Below are 19,782 nucleotides of genomic sequence, written 5' to 3'. Positions count from 1 at the left end.
GAAAAACAGAGCACACTCACAAGAGGAAAGTGCAAATGTTTATTAATCTGTTAAAAAACATGAACTAGTTGCAAAAACAGCAACACATACTGTAACCAACCTACGAAACCACAGCTGTCTGTATGAAAAAAAATATTATGGCTTATGAAAAAGACAGAAACTAAGTCAAAGAAGGGAAGAGATAACAGAACTTATTTTCCAGGCACTTTTTTTCATTTGTCAGGTCCAGCAGCATGTCTTCAGTTCTTTTTCTGTTTTAGTCTCTCCATGTACATCTTCAGTAATTTCTGAATGGAGTCTTTGGTGATGAAGTTGATAAAATTGTTGACGTCAGATTCTCGGTGGGACAGCAGCTTGTCGAGGGTGGGCTTCCTCATCATGGACTTGGTGATCTGCCGCGCGTGGTCTGAAACCCAGGGTAACAAGAGAACATCACCAGACTGAACCAGCCCTGGCACGGCTTTGATGCGATTCAAAACTAAACACTCAACAGAATCTTGTTTAACACTAGAAGCGCCAAGCCGGTTTTGTTATTCAAATTTGAATTACTCTGTGTTCCTAAATACACTGCGCATACCCGTTTGTGACTTTTCCTAACTATATGTATTAAACATGCCTACAGCGTTTTGGCTGGATAAACACGAAAATAAATAAGTTATAAACACATTTACCTAGAATAGCCAAAATTGGGTTATTTTGACCGGTCATTTAAAACCAAAAAATCAAATAATGCATAATCCTGCCTGCCCTTTACAATACAGTAAGTCTCATGCTCAAGTGGCGATCTCTACCTGTCTACAGTCTTTCATGTGTTTGAGAAACACACGCATTGTACAGCATTACAGGTGTTTTCTTACAACTGTAGTCAGACTGAGTTGATACAGTGATTACCCGCAAGTGCAGAAATGTGTCCTGTGTGGACTGTCGAGCTGTCAGGTATTCAGGCTAAATATATAGTCAATAGTTTATTGAAATACGGTGCTTGTATTCACTTTAGCTTTGTATGTTGAAAACAAAGTTTACACGATGAAAATGTTTACTTTAGTGTACAATTAAGTTTTGATAAATACAATAGTTATTTTTGAACTATAAAATATTGCTTTTGAGCATTATTCCAATATTCACGCTTACACGTTTCATTCCCTTATTGTATGCCGTTTTTTTTAGCTTTTTGCTTATTGTAGGCTATATAGTTATTTATGCTTTGACTGCAGTGCTCGTGTTTAGAATTGTTTTTGAAAAAAAAGTGGTTTGATGTTATTTATAGCAATACTATGAATGTTTTATGGTCATATTTCAATTTAAACACTCTATTTGTGCTATGTAAATGTTGGATTTGATGTTCATGAATAAAACTTCTGAGCCTTATACGATGGTTTGTCTTCGATTATCATATCACAGCTGTTAAAGTGCTACCGGTTACAATGACTGGCTTTGGCATTTGTAGGTAGTTCGAAATGTCGGCGCTTCTAGTGTTAATAAATGCTTATTTGCCAAAGAGAAATGATTTATCCCCAGGGGTTCTATCAGAGATTGGAAATGTTACACTGCCAAGGAAATGGGTTAGATCGTAGCAGGCTATGTGGACAGCTTTGAACTCAGTGGACTCTGACCTGGGATGGTGAACCATTTGGCCATGGTGCTGGTGGCCGTGCTTAGGACCTTCTCCTCTGGGACAAGCTGGTCCACCAAGCCGATCTTCAGGGCCTCGGGGGCGCTGTACAGGAGACCCAGCTGCAGAGCCAGCTCAGTCGTCCTATTGCCCAACGTGTTCACCATGGTCTCCTTGAACCTGGACACCAACATGCTCGTTAAGGCGCAAGGTATTCCAGCCCACGTATCACCTACCAATCCGAGTGACCTCCACCTGTTTAAGAACTGAAAATAACTGCCAACAGTGAGATAAGACTCTTCAGTTCAGGGCTCAGTTCTCACAGCTCAGCTGGAATGAAAACCAGCAGACACAGGGGTCCTCCGGAACCAGGGAGAAAAAAGGACCCAATAACCACTCAAGAGACAGTTCCGAGACTCACCAGAAGGGGGCAACAATGCCCAGCTGAGTCTCGTTCAGGCCGATGGTGTACTTGGGGCTGTCGGCCATGATCCTGTAGTCACACGACATGGCCATCAGGCAGCCCCCCGCTGGACTGGAGCCCTGGGGGGTTAATTTATTGGAGGGGAGTAAATAAAGTGGAAAAAGATAGTATAGATAACCTTCATAACATAGTGAGCCCATGAACTTACATTAACGGCTGCGATGGTGACCATATTGGAGCCGTAAAGTTTCAGCCACATCTCCTGCACCGCTTTCCAGAACTCGCCGCAGTACTCTGGGCTCTTCTCGTACATATCGGTGAGGTCCAGCCCCGCCGTGAAGATCTTAGGGAGAGACTAGAGCACATGCAGGGGGCTCGTCAACAACAGACACAGGACACACAATCTCACACAGTCCCAAGGTTAAAGCCGATCCTCAGCCTCACACAACCCCTCGCTCGCTCACCGAGGTCAGGACAACTCCCCGGCAGCTGCGGTCCATCTCCAGCTTCTCCAGGCTGATGGAGAACTCGGTCAGGAGGTCCAGACTCATGCTGTTCACGGGGGGGGTCTGCATGGTCATCACAGCAATGCCTTGAACACACACAGACACAGTGACAGGGAAGGGGCAATGCGTTAAGAACATTAGTTTTCATTTTCTTCCCATTTCTTCCTGAGGCTAAAGATGCTGTTCAACTTTTATGAAGATGGTTCTGTGTGTAAATCGGTCAATTAACCCCTCTACCCCTTTATTTAACCTTTATATTGTGAACCAATCACTGGTCCAATACAGGTTTTCCACTTTAGATGCTGCAAAAGCCCAGTGTATAGTAAAGGTGTAATGTTACAGCCCTGATGCATTGTAGAAATGAACTATGACCAAGGAATAAAATTAACACCCGCCACCCGCCAAATGCAGATAGATTTAGCCAGTGGCGGGTAAATCTGTAAATTTTACCAGCCACTTTGGTGGGTAGCCAACAAGTGTAAGGGAACTCAACTTTTAGTTGAATGGATTTGTCGGTATGTCTCAACATGAATTAATTTGTTGACGTTGTAGTGTTGGTATGTTAGTTGATTTCGCAAACCGCAATATCATGTTTTTTTTAAATATATGGCATCTTGACCAGTCTTCGGTCCAGGAGGACATATTTCATGGCGTGCAATGAAGCAGAAATAAGATGGGGATGTGGAAAAATAATGACTTTTAATTACTTTTCATAGTCATAATTACTGAGTTTTTAATGACCTGGATCAAAGTGTTTCAGAATTATAATTTGACAGAAAAGGAAAGAGGAGCAACAAACACATGAATACACACACACAGACAGCTATTGCTCTTTATTGTGTATTCACTGGAACTCGAATGCACAGTTGTGTTTCCGAACGCAGAGCGGCAGTCTGAGTGTGGTTTGGAGAGGAAAAGTCAATCGTTTGTATAGATTGTATAAATTAGCTAGCTAGATAGGTCTTATACATTTTGTATTTATTTCTGTGTTGTGACTAGAAAACATTGCCACAAGGACACTAATGTTAAAACATTTTCATTGCAGCTCACATTGCTAAACTGGCAATTGAATGAAAATGTATAAAAAATTAAAAAGAAAAACATATTGGTAGGTCAATTACAGGTGTAATTGCAAAATATTCCCTTATAAAACAAATAGTCACAACCTTTATAGTTAATTTGATATTGTGACAATAAAAAGTTGTGCTGATGTCGGGACAATAATACGAGAGTTGACAGGTCTGCTGTTATTATGCCAATTCCATACGGCTTCTAATAATGTATTTTTACATAGATATTTATTTAACAAAGTTGTTGCGTTAGATACGTATTCATCAATTACAACATATTAATTTATGTTTAAACGATTTTTGCTGCGTAGCGGAGATTCTGCTGAAGAGAAACGTGCCGTTTGTTTGCATTGCGTCTTTGCTGGCGTGCATCGTATTGACCAATGGAAACAACATCACTGTCTGTCATCATTCCTAGAGATTATATATTTTTTACCCAACCACAGACCGTGACTCTATGAATATCTAGCCAGTCCAATTAAATTATTTTAATGATGTGCAGAGACCCAGAGAAGGAAGTAGCACTGAAGAGGAAGAGGAGTATGAAGAGCAATAATGTCACCATATAACACCCCTTCTCATGTGTTAGTGTGTTTATACAGATCCCCATCAGCTGCCATGTTATTTCATATGTGATTGATTAATTTGAAAACGATGCTCCTGTACACTGTCTCTACTTGCAAGTGTTATAATTCAGTAGAATGCAGTGTTTTGATCAAAGACCTTATAACACTTGCAAGTAGAAACTGTGTGGGAGCATGTTTTTCCTATCCAGATCCTTTTCGCTCATACACCCCTGTCGAGTCTATACAGGTGTGAGATTAGCTATTGTTATAGTGATTGATTAATTACCTGAATAAATGCCACATTTTAACATGTTCACCACACATTTACGCACCTCATGCATTTCTGGTGATTTTTGCCTTTAGCTGGTAAAAATACCAAGTGGCTGGTAAGTTTTTTCCTTCTACCAGACACTGTGGCTAGTGGCCAAAAAAGTTAATTGTATCCCCTGACTATGACCTTCAGCCACTGCAAACTTAAGGTATATGGCAACTTCCCAGATTGTGCTAGTTTGAGGCTTGTGTGATCATTACCTGTGTTACTGTCCAACTCCACATGAATTTTAGAGGTGGTGGAGGCATTTCTCTGATTAGACACGGAGCAGGGCAATGCGGAGTGAAGCCCCCCGCTTCGACCATGTCCTGGCAGGCTGCCCCTGAGCTGTGCCAGTCTCCCTGAGAGAGGAACACAACGACACAATGTACAAGACCGTTGGCACACAATACTTTCTGATATTTATATTTATAAATCAAACTTCACACAAGATTTTACTGATAAGAAAAATGACAAACTTTTGTGAATCAAAGTTGGATAGAGCAGAATTTACAATAGAATAACTCGTTTTTCAGTGATCTTGTATTATAGTGTTTTTTTTTCCCCCAATAACCCAATCATAATAACCATAATAATCACCATCATCATCATCATACAAAAACAATGCAAATAATTGCAAAGCTCAAATTAAGTTACTTTAAATTAAAACACACTCATTTTCAGATTATTTACGGATTATATGTGGACTACATATCAAAAGGAAAGTTTTCAAACTTTTGAGATTGCTTACTATGCAATGACCTTTGTTCTAGTTTTACATAAACAGGGCAATTATTGGAGAAAAAAAAAATAGGCCTAAAAACAAGCAAATGAACACAGGCATGGGTGTGCATTTTCTAAACGCAACGACAATGCGCAATTTTAAAGCCACATACCTGAGAGAGCGTACTTCGCCGCAAGTCGTAGTGTAGTTGCCATTTCTGTATAACCTGCCGCAAACATGTAGACCAGAGGCTGCGATCACGACACGGACACCCTGCCGAGTCTGCGCACAATCTGCACAGACTTTGCGACAAACCTGCCCAAGTTGTCGTCTGCATGAACTTCTGCGGAAAAGACGTCATCAGGTCCCGCATCCACAGGCTTAAACGTCTGCACAGCTGCGCAGCTGCTCAAGAGGAACTGCGCAGGAGCAGCCGCAGGTTCTCAGCAAACAAAGAGCGCAGTGTGACAGAGACGGATGAACCGGAGACAGACTCACTGCATGGGCAGCGCCACCTAGGCAGGCGGTGGGAATCGCCTTCCAGTCGTGTCATGAAGGATCTTATTATTTTCATGCTATGTATGGCAAAGTACAACAGAAATATAATATTTTAAACCTTCATAAATACCATAAAGTTAGTGGTATTGTAGGGGCTGAGTTATGGCTAATGACACTTAGCCACAGTGTCATTAACCCAGGTGAAAAAAACAGTTGAAAAACATTATATGAACGTTCATGGTACTTAAGGAGGCCAAAAATACTGAATTAATCAATGATTTTCGTTGTATTACACTTTACAATCGAATGCTATGTATCGCGTTGTTTGCTTTGCTTTTAATTTTATAGTTCTCATCAATACTCCCAAACGTTGCTCATCGAATTCCAGAAAAATGGCTTCTTGGGAGATCCCTCATAAAGCAAAGTTTTGGTAAAGAACAATATCTCCAATATCTCCAATTAACAAATGCTATCAAATAAAAAAATAATATAATCAATAACAATCTACTACCCCTACAACAATCTACAATTGACAAATTAACCCCCTCTAAGAAACCATTATCAAAATTATATAATCTCCCAAAATTGCTCATCAATATCCCTTCTAATTGGCGACTGGGATTTAGCAATCCACACTGATACCAGCTTCTGGAAACAAATCTGCAAGAATATATTGACAATGAGTAATAACACCCTCACACAACTGATCCAATACAAAGTAATTCTCAGAACACACATTACCCAGCACAAAATGTTTACAATGGGCTTCATAGAGTCTGATACTTGTTCACACTGTACGCTGAACACCCCTGACAATTACTTTCATGCCTTTTGGCTCCATCCACTGACTCATCACTTCTGGCAAGAAGTGGTAAAAAAAACATCATCTTTTTTGGGCTGCAGCATCCCGCTCTCTCCATCCACGTCTCCTCGGAGACCCAACCACACTCAACCTCCCTGAACAAAACCCAACTCGAGTTCTCATAGCGTTGACTATTACCAAGAAGACTATACTCCTGAACTGGAAAAGCTGGCACAAACTTAGCATCACACAAGGGCAAAACCTGTTAACAGATTATATTAAACAGGAAAAAACATAATCACCATTTCCAGGAAAATTGGCACAATTTCTAAAATTTTTCCATTTACCATTGTAACTAATGCTTCATGCACACACACACACACACGCACACACATACACACACACCACCCCAAACAGTCTGTTAAAATATTTTTTATCTATTTATTATTATTTTTATTTATTTATTTTTGTGTGTTTGTGTTCCTTTTTTTATGCTTGGACATGAGTGAAACATCCCAACTGGTCTCCTATATGCGCACAATTTTATGTTTATATCTTAATTTGTCGACGTGCCACCGGCCGTCTGTCTGTTTGTCTGTCTAACTGTCCACCTGTTGATTTCATTGTTTGTTTATCCTGTTGGTTGTTTGTCTGGCCATCTGTCTTCCGGCCACGGACGGCCTAGGACGGGTAGGGAAGGGTAGTAGGGGAGGGTGGGTGGAAGAGGCTCGGGTGGGGTTATTGGGGGGTAGGGAGGGGTAAAGAAACTGTTATTCCTTTTTTGTTTAACTAACTTAAAGTAAAAGAAGAAAAAAGAAAGGGCTTGGATAAATAAAGAGGGCTAAGATAATTGTCGTGAAAAGTAAGGGTTATTCCTGGATGTAGTAATACTGGCTAATTTTTTTCACTACAGGTTTGTCAATGTTGTGCTTAGATGCTTCTAAAATAGTGGTGTTTAGGCTACTGTGCATTGCAAACATTGTGGTAGACAATGCTTTCTGACAAGTATGAACAGATCCAGAATAACTCATTTAAGGAGGAAAATTGTCAATTGTGCATGTGCCAATGGACTATCTGTTTGTTATGAATTACACTAACATTTCATTATGTTATATGTATAGGTAGAAATTAAAAGAAAGAAAGAAAGAAAGAAAGAAAGAAAGAAAGAAAAGTTTTGGGGTGACTTCTAATATGGCTGCTGCACAGTGGCAGCACAAGTTCATGCATAACTCTTCAATATTCAACAATAGCGATCTGTATTGGTTTTGTGGAAGGAAAGGTCAAATTTCTATCTTGCAAGATTTTACTGCTTGTAAAATTAAAAGAGACAGGTCAAGATTAGGGTCAGGCCAGGATATTTCACCTCTCACCAGATCTTTAACTTTTTGTGTCTCTGACTTTTTGTATCAACTTTTTATTGTAAATAAATGGATGCATTAACCTGATTGAAGGCTGAGTTTCTTCCACAGTTTCTACAATATTCACTCTGGATATCAATTCATGTTTGCAGTATCATTTAGCCTGTATAGGTGATATAGGCCTACTTGTTATTCACTTATTTTTGCAGTTTACACAGATAGGGATACAAATCTGTTTTTGGATGAGGTTGCAAGCTCTTACTGCTCCCCTGTACCAGGCAGCAGGAGATCCATGCACCTAATACCTCGATGAAGCCCTTATGGTCAGGGTGTAGATTTATTTTCAGGTGAATTTACAAGAGTGAGTCTGGCCATGATTTTCTGAGTAGTCATTATTATTTCTGCTCCACTGTTGTTAATTGGCATGGAAATATAACAGATCATTATGTGTTGGTAGAATTTAAAAGGTTCTATGTCAAACAAACAAACAAAAAACTACTGGAAATATTCATGTCTTAATATGAAATATAGCAAAGGGGCAAGGTTATATTAAGAATATTAAGTGATGTTTACCTCAAAATATTTCTTAATCTGTGCAAAACTCCTTTATAATATGTCAATGCAAAACACTTTACTGTACACATCTGACATCTTATTAATTGCTGTTTTTATGGAGTTGATCACATGTTCAATTCTTGAATTACGGATAGAGAACAGCAGCGAGGAAAACACAGGAAGCTTAGAGTATGGAGGGAGAGCCTTCCACTAGTGCCATCAACTCAGGCAGTGCAGCACAGCCAGCAAATGATGGTTTCACCGGGGAGCAAACCCTCTTTCTAATAGAATTAATGAAGCAGCATTTGGAGTCAGACTTTTGACCATGTAGTGTATTGTGACAGGGCACCTGGACACACTATCCTACATGCAGCAATGACAATCATACCCACCACATCAAGTCTAGTATTCTGTAGATGTCACCCTCCTGCACTTGCATTTCATTCTTCCCAATCCTTGTTTGATTACCACTTGACCACAGCTTATTCTGGAGTTTTGGAGCTGCTCCTGCATGGTGAGGGCACCATTGTCAGGTTTTGGAGTGGTGATGGCACTGTCAACAAGCAGCTTGAAGCCTCCCATCTTGTCTTCCCAGGTGTTGAAGACTTGGATTTTTTCATTACCTTATCATGGACCTTATCCGTTGCTCCAACATAGATGGCTCAGAATCTGCCCCTCTCATCAACAATCCCCTGAAGGAACACAGAGTAGAAATCCTTTCTATTTAAGTAGTGTCCCCGGCCACTATATCCGTCCACTGTGACTCAGGAGTGTAGTAATGGAGAGAATAAACACACTTTAAAAATACTGGAAGCCCCTTTTATTAGTATTTAGAAATTTAATGGAAGAACAAAATGTAGGCATTCTTGCAGCTGCCATTAATCCTCCTACACACAGAACTAATGAGAATATGCTGTACAGGAGCAGAAACACATGGGAAGAAACAACAAACATGAAATGAATATGTATCTTTGAAGGAGGCTCCATGGTGGCCCTTAATTAAAACCGTGGCCCCTGGGAAGAGATTTGTATTTCCAACCTGAGAGGAGGGAACAGATACACTATAGAGATATGTATCCATCAATGAGGATATACATAGAACAAAGGGTCCATATTTATGGTAAACATTTCATTTAAAGCAGCACTAATTCTGTTCTCCCAATGTGGGGAGATGAGCGCTGCACCTACAGTGTGAGAAAAAGATGAAACTCTGAAGAGGCACATCAATCACCACCCAGACATTTGCTCAAAGCCCACAATTAAGCTCTGGGTGGGTGGGTCAGGGGGTGTTCAACCCTGGTCCTAGAGAGCCCCAAATCTACTTGATCTTACAGGTCACCCTAAATCACCAAATTCTAAATACTGGGAACACATCTGAGTTATTAATCAATTAAGCAAGTCAAGCAAGGGAATTCACCCCTCAGGAAGCTGCATGTATTTTGTAACATTTTGTGTTAGCAGGGTCACTGTACCTGCGCACTCGTCTCTCCAAATAATGTGTGCACTATGACCACACTGACAAAATATGGCAGAATAAGGCAGAAACCAGTATTCAATCTTTACACATACATGTTAAATATATGATTGTGTTACACAGATATATTTACATTTGTACCATTGTCTAAATTGCATTTCTATATATACACCGATCAGCCATAACATTATGACCACTGACAGGTGAAGTGAATAACACTGATAATCTCGTTATCATGGCACCTGTCAGTGGGTGGGATATATTAGGCAGCAAGTGAACATTTTGTCCTCAAAGTTGATGTGTTAGAAGCAGGAAAAATGGGCAAGCGTAAGGATCTGAGCGACTTTGACAAGGGCCAAATTGTGATGGCTAGACGACTGGGTAAGAGCATCTCCAAAACTACAGCTCTTGTGGGGTGTTCCCGGTCTGCAGTGGTCAGTACCTATCAAAAGTGGTCCAAGAAAGGAAAAGCAGTGAACCGGGAACAGGGTCATGGGCGGCCAAGGCTCATTGATGCACATGGGGAGCGAAGGCTGGCCCTTGTGGTCCGATCCAACAGACGAGCTACTGTTGCTCAAATTGCTGAAAAAGTGAATGCTGGTTCTGATAGAAAGGTGTCAGAACACACAGTGCATCGCAGTTTCTTGCGTATGGGGCTGCGTAGCCGCTAACCAGTCAGGGTGCCCATGCTGACCCCTGTCCACTGCCGAAAGCGCCTACAATGGGCACGTGAGCATCAGAACTGGACCACGGAGCAATGGAGGAAGGAGGCCTGGTCTGATGAATCACGAGTTGTAACCCTAGGGTTAGGTGTTGACTTGGCCTCCAAATTCCCCAGATCTCAATCCAATCGAGCATCTGTGGGATGTGCTGGACAAACAAGTCCAATCCATGGAGGTCCCACCTCGCAACTTACAGGACTTAAAGGATCTGCTGCTAACGTCTTGGTGCCAGATACCACAGCACACCTTCAGAGGTCTAGTGGAGTCCATGCCTCGACGGGTCAGGGCTGTTTTTGCGGCAAAACGGGGACCCACACAATATTAGGCAGATGGTCATAATGTTGTGGCTCATCGGTGTATGTACTTAATTCAAATATGTAGTAACATATAAGAACGGATATGCAGGAGAAATTCACATACGCAGAGATGTGTGTATGTATGTCCTAAGTCTCTAGCCAACTATAACAAGACAATACAGATCTGCACATACAGGATGCAATGTGTATGTGTGTGTATGTGCATGTAGTTTCTGTGAAATGTCATTAACAGTGTGTGATCATTTACATCAATGCAATCCTAGCTGCCCGAATCCACCAATATTTTATTTCATACTGGTCTGACAAGGGCAAAGCGGACTTTTTTGGGATACCTAAATATCCTTGACCTTTTACCTCTAATTATAAACATCTCAAAATGTATCATAGCTTATTGTAACATCTACATGCTGAATGTCTTCAACTGTCCGCTAGATGTCACCCTGTTCCAGCTTTCACCTTATTCTTTCTTGGTTTTCTGTGTTTTCGCACCTGATTATTGAATCATTTCCTATCCCTTGGACTAATTACAGTAACTGCACATCCTTCCACTGCTCATCAACTCTGTGTATTTATACTGCTTTGTTCTAAACTCTGTTCTTTCCTTAAGGGTGTACAGCTCAAATATGTATTTCGGTGCATTTTAACTGCTTACAGGGTAGAGATACAGTCACTATTAGTATTGGACATGTATTGCAAACCATAAGTGGGCAAGCTAAAAATGTACTTGGGATTGACCACTGACCCTTCTTCTGAGGTAAAATGCTCATCTTGAGTGATTTTAGCTCTATAACGCCTAACAGAGAGGACATAGGCCTTTGGTCAATATAGAAAACATAGGAAGTCATATATGTGCCACCTAAAAAGGTCCATCTTTTTTACCTTTGACCTCTCTATCTTGGTCAAACTCATATTCAGAGTCAGAAATATCATAATTTCACCTAGAAGGAAGGCTCACATCTCCAGTCTGACTTCAGATTCTGAAAGAGCATCATGGGTTTACTTCAGACGTCTAAATATCCTTGACCACTGAGCTCTGCATAAAACTCATTCTAAATTCATCATAGTGCTGTAATGACCACTGTGCAACAAACTGCCATGCATGACACTAGTACAGAGTACTAACAAGCATGGCTGCCATGACCCAATATCATAGGCACTGTGTCACTGCAATTGTGATTGGTGTACAGCAATCAAAATGGCAGCTCTTCATTTGAGCCCCTTAGTGCCATTCCTTAAGTTAGACCTCTGTCGACATCATATGGACAAGTTTAAAATTGCATTCAGCATCTTGAATAACACATGCTAGAATTAGTCTGAAAACTACTACTGATATAATGCAAATACAGTAAACAACTGAGAGCAGCACTTTTTTTAAAGCCATTTAAGCTTCTAAACTGTATTTACATTCTATTCTATTATACTGTTTGCACTCAGCACCTACGCTGAAGGATGTTGAAATGAAATCTATTGTCGTTGTAATTCCAAGTGTTTTAACTTCATCAGATATGTGAAGGTTATCCATCGTACACAAAATTAAAATTAAAAAGGGAAAACTTCATGCCATCTGTTTATTTTTGTATAACATTAAACAAACTAAAACAATTAAAAACACCTATCAGGACAAACACATTAAATAAGGATCTTTCGGCATGTACCAATGGTCTTCCTTCAGCCTGTCAACAGAGTGGATGAATGCCACTCAGTGTGACCTCTGACTCAGTTTTAAACCGGGGCCCAACTGGGAAAATCAAAATACCATTGCAGTTTTTCACCCCCACACCCCCTGCTACAAAACCAATTTAATTTGACTGTGTGGGGGAGGTGGACACATTATGTTTTTCTCCACAGGTCATTCATTTCAAAAGTACATTGCTCTTGAGGCCATTCCTCTGATTATTGTACAATTGTCAAGGCTAAGTAAAAATAAAAAAAGACTAAACAAACTATTCTCATTCTGTCAGCTTAAAAAATGCAAGACACAACAAACAAACAATTTTGCAAAGTGACATGGTGTGTAACCTATAAAACATGTTATATACAGTATATATATATATATGTGTATGTGTGTGTGTGTGTGTGTGTGTGTGTGTGTATACATTTGATTTAAATTGAATGTTTGCTTTATTTTAAAGCTCACAACTGTCCTCAATTGCTAAGTGAATACCCCCAGCAACTTTCAAATCTGAGTACAGAGATAGTTTGTTTGAATGGAAAATATCCTATCCTTGGTTTGTGTGTACTAGATGCCAATTTGGGGAGGTCTGCAGAACTCATCTGGCTGAGGGACAGCCTCCTGGATTTCCGCTCTGGATCCTGAGAGGAGCACGGACCCCTTTGGAGAGGGTTGCAGGCAGGGCTATTAATCAGAGTAACCAGAGCACTTCCAAATATAAGGACATAGTTCAGGCTCAGACAGCTTCTGTAAGAGTGACTACCAGCCCCGAGAAGAGCAACCCAGACCTCTTTCAAACATGACCAGCTGCAGAGCAGTAACATACCTCCTGTTTGTCTTCATCTACCTCCACACACAGCCTGTGTTGGTACAGGTTTCTGCACAGACTGAGCAAAGGAAACCGTTTTTTGAAAGACTGAGGAGACTGGATGAGCAGGTGAGGGAGTTTATGAGAACTTTGTGGCTGCTATCTGTGCATTGCGTAGCTGACCTTACTTTGCAGCTGCACTTCCAAGGTTTTTGTACTTGAAATGTTTTTATATTCAGGATACTTGGTTTAAAACAATAAAGTTTATTTAAAAAATGCAATAGTAGAGAAAATAAGAGCTGAAAGAAATTCTTACTGTACTAAAAGTCCAAAGGAACATGCTCAGGGCATGGTTCAGTTTCTTTCAGTGAGCACTTTGAAGGGATTTTAAGATCCTTTAAAAGATTAAATTATGTAAAAGTTGAAAGGATCCTTAAAGAGGGAACGTGTCGGTTTTTTTTTTAGTCTCTATTTTAGATAAATGAACCAAGTGAACATTTGTTACCTGTTTTAACTTTTTTCCAGTTCCGACGCTTCCAGGAGGTGACCCTAATGCGTCTTCAGGGGATTGCGGAGAACTACAACATTTCCTACAACATCGACGCCCGTTTCCAGGTTTTAACCGACCAGTTCCAGAATATCTCTACTGTCCTTAACGAATTCCACACCACGGCATCCAATGACCTCAACAGCTTGAAGTTCTGGACCAAGAAGTTGCAGAAGAAATCCAAAAAGCTGGACTTGAAGGTGACGGCGTTGGAGGAGACCTTGAATGTGAAAGACAAGCAGGCTTTGAGGGAGAATAAGGAGCAGAGGTCGCTGCTGGCCAACCTGACCCAGCAGCTCCAAGAGCAGAGAAACCAGATCAGCTCTCTCGTTGCCGACAGAGACATGGTACAGGGCAGTCTGAAAGATCTCCAGGATGGTATCAAAAGCCAGGAAGGAAAGATGGTCCAGTTTGAGGCACAGGTTAGAAATGCACTGCAAAACGATGCTCTAACCAGTAGATCAGCTCACCATTCCCTTAACCAGACACCCCAAGATCCAACTCCCAGACAGCAGGATCCAACGAGGGAGCAAGAGCAGAGGAGCCCCCAGACCAGCACCAAGCTCCAGCCGAAGCACTCCAAGAACAAGAAGGTGCGAGACAGGCTGCAGCTTCCCAGACCAACGCAGCCCCTGGCACCACTGCAACCATTACTGCCTCACCCCCAGCCACAAGCAGTGCCTCAGCTACAGTCCCAGCCACAAGAAGTGCCTCAGCTACAGCCCCAGCCACAAGCAGTGCCTCAGCTACAGCCCCAGCCACAAGAAGTGCCTCAGCTAGAGCTACAGCCCCAGCCACAAGCAGTGCCTCAGCTACAGCCCCAGCCACAAGCAGTGCCTCAGCTACAGCCCCAGCTCAAGTCAGAGCCACAGTTTGAGCCAGATCCCCAGCCCCTTGAAGAATCAGAGGTCCAGCAAATGCAGGACCTGCCTGAACTCCCTCTGAGGCACAAGATCCCTCGACAACAGCAAGTGCCCAAGAAGCCAGGCACAAGTATGTAAAACTGCACTGACCAAAACAAGTGATAGTAATGCAAAATATATATATATATATATAGTTGTGTGAATCATTTGGTACTTCCTTTTTATGGCTCTGCTGCATAAAAGGATATAATTTGTGTTTTGTAATGTTCTATATTTTTAACTGGTGTTTGATGTAGAAGGACATGTGAATTTAAATTAACTACACAAATTAAGCCAGGAATATTTTCTCATACACTAGATAACATGATAATAGTTGTGCACCCATATGTCTAAAATGATCAACAAGGGCTGATAAATATTGAAAACTGTTCACCATATATACTTTATAACATTCAGCAGTTCCAGAGGTAGTAGTTTTCCTTGATTTGCAGGAAGAGAACTATTGATAGTTTCAGATATGACTGAATCATTAGACTGCCCGAAACCTTTATTAAAATGTATACACAATGTAAATATTCTAACAGCATTCCACCTTTTGGTAGGGTGAGATCATTATTTCCAAGCATGTTTAATTTTTTAAAGTAGCAAACGCTAAACTAAAGCACATTGTTGATGGAGTTGCTTCTGAGAAATACTCTCTGAAATGTTTCGTAAGACCCAAAGGACAATCTGGGAAAGTAATAGAGTCTTAATGGAAAAATAACCAAAACAGACAGCTCACCTCTCTTCTGTACATGTTGCACCTGTAAAAATGATTAAAACGGAGAAAGAAAACTCTGAACATTCCTAGTAAGGAAAGGCGATTAAATAAGTTTATAGCTGATGAAAGCACCTAGCAAGGTCCATGAGACATGAAACAAGAATCTCTAAGTAGCCACAGTTATGCACTCCACATAGACTATGAAGTGGATTTTGATTGTGACCAGAATCTCCCCATAGCAAGACAGTGTGCCTTAAGACATTGACAAACTGATGTAAGTACTGAAGAATACATTTGTTTTTTTCAACAGGGAATGCTGGTCTGGGACACTTTGGTAATTTCAAACAAACCATTTTTTATAATTCAGAGTTATAAATGTTTCTGGCTTGCTGTTGGTGCCTGTTCAGAAAAACGCAAAAGCCTTCAAAATATTATCTGGCGCTTTGTACAGAGCAATTTGTACTTATTTTACAATCCGGAAGAGGTACACCAAAGCTTTAACAAGGGTGTTGACAGGTGGCCTGAATTAGCCACAGCACTCCAGATGAAGGGGGCACTGAAACAGGGGTCATTACCCCTCGCATATTGGGCATACTAACTTTACAGGACCTTGATGCTCACTGTCAGTCATTTCCTCAAGAGAGACATTTTGTTTTGTTGTTTTTGTGAGTACTACATAGTATTGTTGATTGAGACTATGTGCTATCCTTTAATAGAGATGGATATCTGCACAATGAAAAAGAAAGATCAGTTCAGCAGAGGGTACAAGCAGTTTGCACTAATTGGTGTGTTTTATTTACACAGAAACATTTCCACAGCAGCTGTGACATGTGCTATTGATCAACTAATCCATCACAACAGGTGTCTGGGAGGCAAAATCAGTGGTCTGAGGGTAAATTTAGTAAGAGGCAGAGGAGGGCTTGGCATGGGATTCAGTTCACCACAAATAGAAGTTGGACTCTAACATTTTTTCGTGGGACTCAACCACACCTGAGACCAAACTACACATTAGTGCTCATCATCCTGATTGAACTGGAATTAACACGTGCAGTGTAGAAGGAATGCCTTAAGAACATAAGAACATAGGAAAGTTTACAAACGAGAGGAGGCCATTCGATCCATCATGCTTGTTTGACATCCATCAATAACTAAGTGATTAGGATAAGAGTACTGTCAGTTTCAACCACATCACTGGGGAGTTTATTACAGATTGTGACAACTCTCTGTGCCTTGTATTCCCTGTTGTGCTAATTTGAATTTCAATCCCTTTTTGCAGTATGCAACGTGAAATCCATGTTGATCTTCCCGGGTCCCTCCACCCAGAACTATGTCACCTTCAGGAAGGGGTTTCTTGCGAGAATCCACGAGCTGTCCATTTGCTCTTGGCTGCAGGTCGATGTTCCTTATATGGGCACCCTACTGTCCTACGCCACGGAGGAGAACGACAACAAGCTGGTCCTGTACGGCAGGAACTCCAGTGAGCAGGGCAGCGTGGACTTTGTTATCGGGGACCCGGCCTACCGCCAGCTACCTGTCAAGACCCTGCTGGACGGCAAATGGCACCACTTGTGCATCATCTGGTCCTCCATCGAGGGCAAGTTCTGGCACTACACGGACCGCCGTCTCACCTCCACCGGATCCAAGTTCCAGAAGGGTTATGAGGTTCCATCTGGGGGGTCTTTCATCATGGGGCAGGAGCAGGACTCCCTAGGGGGGGGGTTCGATGTTGCAGAGGCCTTTGTGGGCCAAGTGGCGGGGTTCGCCGTATGGAATCGGGCTCTGGCACCCGGTGAGGTGTCAGGGATTGCCATGGGCAAGGGTCTGCCCAGGGGGACTATCTTGACCATGGATGACATCGCTGCCGTTCATGGGGCCGTACAGCAAGTGGACTGTGACTGCCTTGAGCACTGCTTGTGATTATCTATACTGCACCGCAAACAACATATGGTATGGTTGCTGTTTCTGCCTTAAACTCTAGAAAATGCAATTACCAGCAATGAGCAATGCTGAGATACTGATAAAGAATGTGTACTCCACAGACTTGGTTTTAAAGAAACGCAATTCTCCCAATTTCTGCAAGAAAGAAAATAATTTGGTTTAGGTTTATATTTAATGGCTCACATGCATCACAAGACCACCTTTACTCACAGGATGAGAAGCAGGCTTTTTGTTGTTTGAGAGAAAAATTCTGGTGGGTTTGCATTGTCACAAAGACTCAACAGTGAAGTTTTTGTGTAACTATTAAATAACTCAGCTTGCATTATGTATATATCAAATTGATCTGTATGGGTGTTGAAAGGAAGAAATATTTGTTATGGTTGATGGTGTGTTTGATTGTATACCATTACTGGCTGGTAATTGGGGGGGACTGAAGATATACATTGTTTTGACAGTACTCTCGATTTTGTACCATAAAACCTTGCATATACATTATATATCTGTCTTTTTTTACATCATACCTGTGAAAGTTTGTTATTAAAAGAGATAGATACAGACGTTTTCAGTTTTGTTATTCAAGTAATATTTTGCTCCATTTCCACTGGCGGACGCGTCCGTGTTTTGTGCCGGTTACCTTGTGCTGGAGGTGTCCGTAAGCGTCCGTCCACTGAGGAAACGAGTCACTATCAGAGGGAGTGTGTTTGACTGAGACACAGGAGGACAGCAGAGACATTGTGTCGGAGGATATCATCTCAAGTGCCGTGTGCGATCATGAAGAAATTGCACTTTTATTAGCAGCATGGAGTGAAATCCACGTACAGAAACAATGACGGTTTACAGTTAATATCCGAGTGCATTAAAAACTGTGATTTCGCAGGACCGGTGCAGCGCCTGACTAGTTCAAATAAACTGAAGGATAATAATCGGATCGTAGCAGCCGGTATTCTTAATATTTTATGAACAGCTGTGTGTGTGGATGTGTGCAGGACAATCCGCAGAGACAGTCATTGTGAAGGCGAACACGATTTACTGAACGTGTCTATTTACAAGTTAAATTAATGAATAAATTAATACAGCACATGTGGGGTTCCCTCTAAAACATTAAGGACTGGTTTAATAAATGCGTCCATAAACGCCAGGACTGAGACGCGCACTTTAGTTCAATTAAAGCTGCTACATTGTATCTGGATGATTAATCGTGAAACGTGTGTATTTTGTTTCAACTGCAACTTGCCCGGGTACATTATAAATAGTATCGTTTGCAGCTACAAATCTGTAGTAAGAGTAATAAATGAAGGGAGTCGCTGTGCCGTTTAAAATACATATATACCAGCACAAATGATGACGATGATACTAACAATACATATTGGCTATTTAGTATTATTGTTGCGCATGGAACCGTATTCTTATGGGAACACGCTTGTCTGAATATAATGTCGTCTCTACACGTTCAGCTCTTCCTAAGATCTCTGAACAGAAACGTGTATTTATTACGCGGTTTACAATCATGTAAAGCACAAAGAATAAAACAGACACAAAGTCCTCTCCTCTCGGGCTGTGTCGCTCGTAGTGTTTCCTGTCTCTGTTTTTAACAGAAACACAAACCAGACCCACAGTCGCTGCTGCTCATCAGAGGACGGATCTCAGCGGCTGCTTTTGCAGTAAAAGCTCTGGACGCCATGGCGCTTATCCAGTGCAACCGAGGCATCAGTCTGAATAGCCCAAGAGGTGGCAGTAAAGTGTTGGAGCAAATCCAATGATGATTGTTGCTAGAGCTACACACTAATACACTTATTTTGTAAATGTATGTATTGTACTGTCAGTTTTAACTGCACTGTTTTGCTGCAACTGCAATGTTCTGAAAATAATGCAATAATAATAATAATAAAAAGAACACAGGAGCAAAGCAACCAGATTTTCTGTGCACCTCTTCAGCTCTGGAAACCTTAAACTCCACAGAGCTGGCTCGCCAATCCTCAGCCCGGGCCTGCTGTCTGAAACTTCAACATGATGATAAAACTGACTGTCCTCGAGCTGTCACTGCCTGTCGACAAACAGCTGCAAAGAATGAGGAATGGACTATAGTCTACTGCTTCTTTACATATGTTTAAATAGGAATGTGTTTGATTTTATATGGAATACACATGTATTAGAATACAGAAATACACACACATATAAATATATGGATATCACAAAGGTATGCTTTTGACAAAATCTATCTCTGTACTAGAGGGCAATGTGAAATAAACCAAAGAC

At 41.2% G+C, this 19,782-nt stretch overlaps 2 protein-coding genes across 2 annotated transcripts; one reads left to right on the top strand and one right to left on the bottom strand.

Annotated features, from left to right (window-relative positions):
- Positions 1-25: 25 nt before the first annotated feature.
- eci1 (enoyl-CoA delta isomerase 1) lies at positions 26-5,541 on the bottom strand. Its single transcript, XM_066689494.1, has 7 exons — positions 5,385-5,541; positions 4,710-4,850; positions 2,501-2,628; positions 2,245-2,391; positions 2,034-2,155; positions 1,614-1,792; positions 26-406 (listed from the first exon to the last, which is right to left on the bottom strand). The coding sequence occupies exons 1-7, from the start codon at positions 5,449-5,451 to the stop codon at positions 240-242; spliced, it is 951 nt and encodes a 316-aa protein (XP_066545591.1). The 5' UTR covers positions 5,452-5,541; the 3' UTR covers positions 26-239.
- A 7,751-nt stretch (positions 5,542-13,292) lies between these two features.
- On the top strand, positions 13,293-18,081 carry ptx4 (pentraxin 4, long). Its single transcript, XM_066689844.1, has 3 exons — positions 13,293-13,547; positions 13,944-14,958; positions 16,865-18,081. Exons 1-3 carry the CDS (start codon positions 13,410-13,412, stop codon positions 17,503-17,505), a joined length of 1,794 nt encoding a protein of 597 aa, XP_066545941.1. The 5' UTR covers positions 13,293-13,409; the 3' UTR covers positions 17,506-18,081.
- Positions 18,082-19,782: the final 1,701 nt, after the last annotated feature.

Source organism: Amia ocellicauda, chromosome 17 (genome assembly GCF_036373705.1).
Source record: "Amia ocellicauda isolate fAmiCal2 chromosome 17, fAmiCal2.hap1, whole genome shotgun sequence".
Taxonomy (NCBI): domain Eukaryota; kingdom Metazoa; phylum Chordata; class Actinopteri; order Amiiformes; family Amiidae; genus Amia; species Amia ocellicauda.
This window is presented reverse-complemented; position numbering and strand designations above follow the sequence as displayed.

Coding starts and splice junctions, on each gene's coding strand:
- eci1 (XM_066689494.1), bottom strand. CDS start 5,451: ATGTTTGCGGCAGGTTATACAGAAATGGCAACTACACTACGACTTGCG. Junction 2,629..4,709: donor GGAGTTGGACAGTAACACAG/GTAATGATCACA, acceptor TGTGTGTTCAAG/GCATTGCTGTGATGACCATG. Junction 1,793..2,033: donor GGCATTGTTGCCCCCTTCTG/GTGAGTCTCGGA, acceptor GTTGGTGTCCAG/GTTCAAGGAGACCATGGTGA.
- ptx4 (XM_066689844.1), top strand. CDS start 13,410: ATGACCAGCTGCAGAGCAGTAACATACCTCCTGTTTGTCTTCATCTAC. Junction 13,548..13,943: donor TGAGGAGACTGGATGAGCAG/GTGAGGGAGTTT, acceptor ACTTTTTTCCAG/TTCCGACGCTTCCAGGAGGT. Junction 14,959..16,864: donor GCCCAAGAAGCCAGGCACAA/GTATGTAAAACT, acceptor CCCTTTTTGCAG/TATGCAACGTGAAATCCATG.